The 6,894-nt window shown below is 39.1% G+C and overlaps 1 protein-coding gene across 1 annotated transcript in view; it reads left to right on the forward strand.

Annotated features, from left to right (window-relative positions):
• chmp1a (charged multivesicular body protein 1A) overlaps nucleotides 1-6,894 on the forward strand; it is an 18,772-nt gene that overhangs the window by 1,972 nt on the left and 9,906 nt on the right. Inside the window, exons 2-4 of the mRNA XM_019871733.1 lie at nucleotides 3,366-3,385; nucleotides 3,929-4,006; nucleotides 4,860-5,006. Coding sequence (XP_019727292.1) covers nucleotides 3,366-3,385; nucleotides 3,929-4,006; nucleotides 4,860-5,006 — 245 coding nt within the window. The remainder of the gene's footprint in view (nucleotides 1-3,365; nucleotides 3,386-3,928; nucleotides 4,007-4,859; nucleotides 5,007-6,894) is intronic.

Raw genomic sequence — 6,894 nt, forward strand, 5'->3', positions numbered from 1 at the left:
TTTTGTTTTACATATTTATGAAAATAAAATAACATAAATTATAAAATAACATAAAATACATAAAAGTAAATTTACTTTTCTGAGAATGTTTAGGCCAGCAGAGAAGGCCTTGCTGGCCCTCAGGGTCCGCCACTGGTGTCAACATAATTTTAAAATGATGATCCTTCATACGGCGTTAGCATCATTGCTACTTGAGAATGTGACTGATCATACTATTGATTGCTGCTTTCATCCAGTGGCTGCCGGCTTCGCGACGAAACTGAAAATGTTTCCGTGTGGGCAGCCCTTGCTAACTCTGCTCGCATTTTCAGGCTTTCCACTTGATCACTTGGGTGCTACTTGTTCAAAAGAGTTAACAAGATACTTGTATTATCTTGTTTTTGACGACATACCATACACCCTTCAGGTTGCTCTGGAGATACCGCCAGGGGAGGAACTTATATCAAAATAGCTTCATATTCGGAAGTCATGTCTGCTGATCAACTGCATGTTTCGATGTACGTTTGGTCAATTTGTTCCTATTTCTTTCTGTTTACTGCTTCTTCTTTCAATTCTGTTTATTTCAAATGTCCAGAATGCCGCCGCTCGCCTCTTGACTGGTACTCCTAAGAGGGAGCACATAAGGCCAAACAAAAAAGATGTGTGTTTCAGGTAACATGAAATTTAAGCATTGGGTCATGTTGTTGACAGACGACAGGGCAAACGACGCACGCGCTCAACGTGAATATCGCGAGAGTTTGCACCGATGTAAACCCTCTACACAAAAATGTAGAGGGTTGTTTGAAAAAAAAAAAACTTTACGGTCGGCATTTTCGACGTAGAAATTCTCGGTCGGTCGGGTTACCAGAAACACACTACTTTTTTTTTCTCCGCTTAACTCCTAGTCTGGCATACCCTCACTGGCTCCCAATACATTTTGGAGTTCTTGTTAAAATCCTATTATTTGTTTTCAAATCTTGAAATGGCCTTGCCCCACCTTACCTCTCTGAGCTCCTCTGACCCTATGCACCTGCCCTGTGCCGTCAGGTCTGCAGACCAGACACTATTATTAGAGGTACCAAGAACTAAGTGGAGGCTTGGAGTGGGATGGAGCCTTTTCCGTTGCTGGTGCCTCTCTTTGGAATAACCTCCCACTGAACGTTCAGCAAGCCCCCTCGCTGCCGCTTTTTAAAACTCATCTTAAAATTCATTTTTATTCTTTGACTTTTGACTCAACATGAGACTTGATTTTTAGTTTTACTGTTTTTGTGCTTTATACTGTCTTTATTTGGGTTTTATTGGTTTCTTGATCAATTAATTATTTTTGTCCCGTGTACAGCACTTTTTATAGGTTGTTTTAAAGTGCTCTATAAATATAGTTGAGGTGAGAAAGGAGACTCCAACTGGCTAGAATCACACACATTTCCGCCACGTCTGACGGAGTCACATCGGCATACTGGCCCTGGGCCACTGTTTATGTCGAATGCTGGTGAGCCCGATGCTCATTCCAATATTTGGCTGAAAAAAAAATCAGATAACCAATGAATCGGCAAATTAATTTAAGAATAAAGCAACTTCTTTATTGGCTCGCCTAACGACTACAACAACAAAGATATCAATTATCGGAAAGGAACATTTTACTGTTTGCCATACGTTGCCCCATTTTGTTTCCCGTATTTTCACGACCATATTAAAGGGCACAGTGTCAGTTATGGGTGCTACAGTATTTCTGTATTTAATACATTCACAAGACACACTGCATTATTGGACGCAGGCATGGTAAAATATATGCTAGCTTAAAAAATACGGTAGCACACATGCACGCTACCTTTTAAAAAGGCAACGGGAGCAAAACTGAGTTTGGTGGTACTTTAAGTGTTTAACAATGTGCTCACATTATTTTTGGATCAATCCTCATCCACAAATTCATCTGTTACTAAATTCAATTAATGTAACTTGACAGACAAGCAGCTACAAGTTCATTCTCGCCGTTGAAATGTGGCAGCTGGAGCATTGGAGATGTGTTGTCACACAGTTTAACCAATCACATCGCCAATCTCGGCCACCACCACCTTGATTGGTGATTTTGACAAGACACGTTTATTTATGCTTTCTTTTTCGTGGTATTTTTTGTGTAATATTTTAATGATCTGCACCAAAATAAAAGAAAAGTCATTTAAATAAATAGAAATCCCATGAAGCAGAGGTGCCTAACCTTTTTTGACAGAAAATCTACTTTTCAAGCAGCCAACTTGCCACGAGCAACCTGTTACTGCAAGTGCACGTATACCCACACACGCACGCACACACGCAAGCCATGATGATCAATAGCCATAATGGATCCTAACATGGACAAAACAGAAAAATAAATTCAGTACAAGACAAGACTGAGTTTGTTATAAGTAACGCATTGCCTACCTTAGTGAGAGACCTGAGAGGCAGATGCGCACTTTTGTAATGCATTATTAGCAGAATCACGATCGTAGCTCGCGTGTAGTTTTAAAATACTGTTCCTGCTGCTCCAGATTCGAATTCTTTGACACTGCCATCAGTGAATTGCAGATGAAACAAACCTTGCCTGTGAATGAACAAAATATAGATCTGTCTCAACAGCTGTGATAACTAGCTGCAATTGCCAACTAACAACTTCCTGTGATGCAGGTCATGCAGCACCGCAGGTTAAAGGTGACCGATTTAGTTGTTGTTGTTGTTTTATTTGTCTTTTTTTTTGTGAGGTTTGAAGTGATAAAGTGATAGAATGGTTAAATTGAAGTGTACACTAACACAAAAGTATATAATATTCAAAGATGGGCATTGGGTCCCTGGGACGGGCGGCGAGAAGTTTTTTAAAAAAGCATGCACTAAGCGAGCATCGAACTGGGTTTTGATGATCCGTCCCTTTAATCGTCCTTAACCCAGACCGGGATGGAAGCGCTTACAAAGGATGAGGATGAACAAGGATGGAGGACGATAATTATATGAATAAGGATGGAGGGACAATGATGGAAGGGTACCCAGGTCTGGCAAAATAGGGTTAAGTGCCCATCGCTGATAATATTAATAACACGCACACACACCCTCCCCCCATCTCCCCTTCATCAGCCCTCACTGTTGTCTTGGACCAGTCTGCGGACTACGGGTCGACCGCAATCGACTGGTTGGGCACTCCTCCCATAAAGTAAAAAATCGTTCATGCAATGAATGATTTTTAAGTAGGTTCATTTCAGGCAGTTCTAATTATCTTCTTACAAAGCTACTTTTCAGTATGTAATTATTTAATGATTTAGTTTCCTTTACCTTTGATTAATTGTGGTGCAAGAATTTAAAATGACACACTCCAGTTTCTGTGACATGTAGTCAATAATCCTAATTTTGTCTTTCCACAGACACGCTTTTCCAGTTAAAGGTATGTATCCAACATTTAGAAATTAAGTGGCATATGCATGAGGGGCTTACATAAGCCTTTTTTGTTCATGGCCCGACAGAGCCCTGTTTTGGTGGCCCTGCATATTCATGATATAAAACGAAAAATTCCAATGTTTATTTCAGATTTAGTGTCTTAACACTGTCTTATTTAAGTCTGTAAAAATATTACTTCTGTGTACTTACTTTTTTTGAACTTTTTTTTCTGTTTAAAATCTAACTGAATATTTAACATTTGACATTTTTTTAGCTTTATATCATATTGATGTGCATTTTTTTTCAGTAATAAGATCAATGATGACTGATCAATTTAACTTGATAAAACTCAAAATGTTGACTAATTTAAAAAAAAAAAAAAAAGCTAGAATGTGTTGAATTTATACCATTCTTGTATGAAAAGTGTTCTAGCCCAGTCAGCATCAGTGTACTTCTGGTGGTCCAACACAGTCACGTAGTGGCATTGGGCCATTGTTAATGTAGAACCCTATATGTTAATTTCTTCCTTATGTTTTTCTTTGGTTACCAGTTCACCTCCAAACAACTGGAGAGACTAGCCAAAAAGGCAGAGAAGGAGTCTGATAAGGAGAAAGCCAAGGTCAAAAAGGTGAGCAAAAGACATCATTGCCATTGTTTTTGATTCACTATACATAAGGGGTTTAAAAATTCTTTGTAACAGATTAAGTAGATTTGATCGCGATGTTTTATGTGGTTTTATCAGCAATGCCTCATTTTTGCACCAAGGGCTGCGCTGTAAAAAAGAAACTATTGCACCACCTATGTGATATTGTTCACAAAATGCAGCAGAAATGATTTGTGGCTGCATGTCCTTTTCACTTGTGATGTTGTAAAAAACCACCAGTGCATGCCCCACCTAGTTGTTATACAGTATATGCAAAGTGTTTTGAATGTTTTTTAGAATTGCAGGTAAAATAATGAAAATGTGAAATTATTGACAGTTGATATTAAAGGTGTAACAGTTTAATCATTTACTCATTTAAACACAGTATGTATATGTACGTTTTAAAAAAAACACACACACACACACCGGTGTGTGTGTGTGTGTGTGTGTGTGTGTGTGTGTGTGTGTGTGTGTGTGTGTGTATATATAACAGGAAAATATTGCCTCTAGTGACAAAAGAAATTTCAAATACGAAAGGTAAAAATATTAAATGTTTCATGTTAAATTCTTCTGAAGCGTTAAAAAAAATCTGTTTTTGTTTTGTTTTTTAATCGGAAGTATTATAATATCTATCCTTATTATAATTGTTTTTAACTATGAAAAATTGAAGAAAATTATTATTATTCTATTACTATTATTCCACTACTTTTTACTCGTGTTTTTATTGAGGTACTGATACAGATACAGATATAGTATCAAAGTCAACATTTCGATCTTGTCACATGAGTGTAAAGAACAGTTTTAATATTGAACTTTCTGTGTCATCTTCTTATCACAGGCCCTGCAACAGAAAAATGTGGAATGTGCTAAGGTTTATGCTGAGAATGCCATCCGGAAAAAAAATGAAGGTCTGAACTGGTTGCGCATGGCATCTCGAGTCGACGCTGTGGCCTCCAAAGTCCAGACCGCTGTCACAATGAAATCAGTAAGTTAAGTGCAATACATTCAACATTTGGGGTACAGTGATCCGTCACTTATTGCGGTTAATGGGGACCGGGACCCCGTCGCGATAAGTGAAAAACCGCGAAGGAAGCATTGCTCCAGCCTAGGAATTTTTGTGTAAGTGTATGTGGGTACCAGCATGTTTAAAATATGTAAACAGTATTTATACTTTACTTAAATCTGTAATTATAAAACCTTATATGGTAATTAACATTCATCAGCATTGCCTTCTGAGTGAGGTGAAGAGACTTATGTTGGTGGCGTGGCGCTCCCTTTATGCTCTAACGGTGTAGCTGCCGTTAGCCTCCAGCTAGTTCCTGGCCAGCTATCCCCGCGCAGCCGACGTGTTTATGATAAAACAATTAATCTTATTGATGAGGAGGAGGGGAAGAGAGACGTGCTGCTGCTGTTTTCGGACAAGCCCAATCTCCATCTTCTGATCAGATCAACAATCAGATAGTTTTTAAAAAAACTTGCTGATGGGTGATCAGCCCCAAGAATTCTGATCATGTAAAGTTTACTCAACTCAACTCAACTGTATTTATAGAGCACTTTCAAACAGCCATCGCTGCATATGAGGTGCTGTACATGGAGCAACTTACATATACAACTGTAAAGCAACAAATCAGTAACAAAGATGGTAGAGGTTAAATGTACTTCCATTTAATCAGTCAAAGACGCAGTATGGGCATTCCTTTGTCAATTACACTTGACAATGTTGTATTGTCTTCATGTCCACAACCATTATTTTTTAATATTTCCACTAGGGCAAATTTAGAGTTATGGACATAAACTCTTTTATTCCCCAGGGCATCTAAATATGTCAAGAAAAGCCACTACAACTGCCTACCCATGTGGTATTTATACGTCATTTCCTTTTTTAAAATGTATTTAATTTCATTTAATTTTTTTTTTTTTTTTTTGGCGTCTTACAGTAGTGCATAAGGGTCTGACGCAGCCTCATACTCAGGATCTTGTCTGCATTGTAAATCATTTAAAAGTTGTCCAGCAGGTGGCAGCGTGTGTAAGTGTCAGAGATTTTCTCGGACAAAGTTAAAGAAATGACTCGGCACACAGGAAAATTGTCTTCAATATCGGCGGGAGCGGATCTCTGAGAGCGAACGACGGTAGTTGCTCCGATGATCACACACTCCCAGTCCCGCCCTCCACGAGTTCGACATTTTATTGTAACATATGCAAAATACAAGAAAACCACTGCCCCCGATATTTGCATGCCGCACCCCCGGTCCGGCCCCTCGGTGGTGATTGGTTACCTGTTTTTTAAACTTGAACCACCAGTACGTTGGCGCCTTTTCTGTCTGGCAGAGATGAAAGTCCTCCGGATTTTCCCGGAATTCCGGGTTTTTCAAATTATTATGAAAATTTCTCCGGAGAATTGAGGAAAATTTGCATAATCCGGATATTAGTTGACAACATTGAACGAAGACGCGTTTGAGTTCGTTGTATTGCTTTCACAAGCGTAGCCATATTGAGGCACTAACACTAGTAACAGTAAAGAGATTTTTGTTTGTGGAATAACGACAGAAGGCATGATGGCGTTTGACTAATGGTTTAGTAGAACGAATGGCAACTCGCAACAACAGTAGCAAGCGTCATTTTGCCTCTTGGGTTATACCATCTCAACTAGAACGTGGGGGATAGTCCCCAAACAATTTTCGTCTCTTTATAAACACACCCGCTAAACCCCAGTGGAAAGAATAAAAGAGGCCGTCAACAAGACAGTTGTCGTAAAATATATATTTGGCCAAAAAGGGAAAAACACAGATTGGCAGAAAATCGTGTCCGTCTGACTGCGAGTGTCGTCTCGGCTAACTTAGCTTAGCTGTTGTCGTGTGTGACGTCATTTGCGT

The sequence above is a fragment of the Hippocampus comes genome, unplaced genomic scaffold (genome assembly GCF_001891065.2).
Source record: "Hippocampus comes isolate QL1 unplaced genomic scaffold, H_comes_QL1_v1.1 scaffold623, whole genome shotgun sequence".
In the NCBI taxonomy this organism is placed as follows: domain Eukaryota; kingdom Metazoa; phylum Chordata; class Actinopteri; order Syngnathiformes; family Syngnathidae; genus Hippocampus; species Hippocampus comes.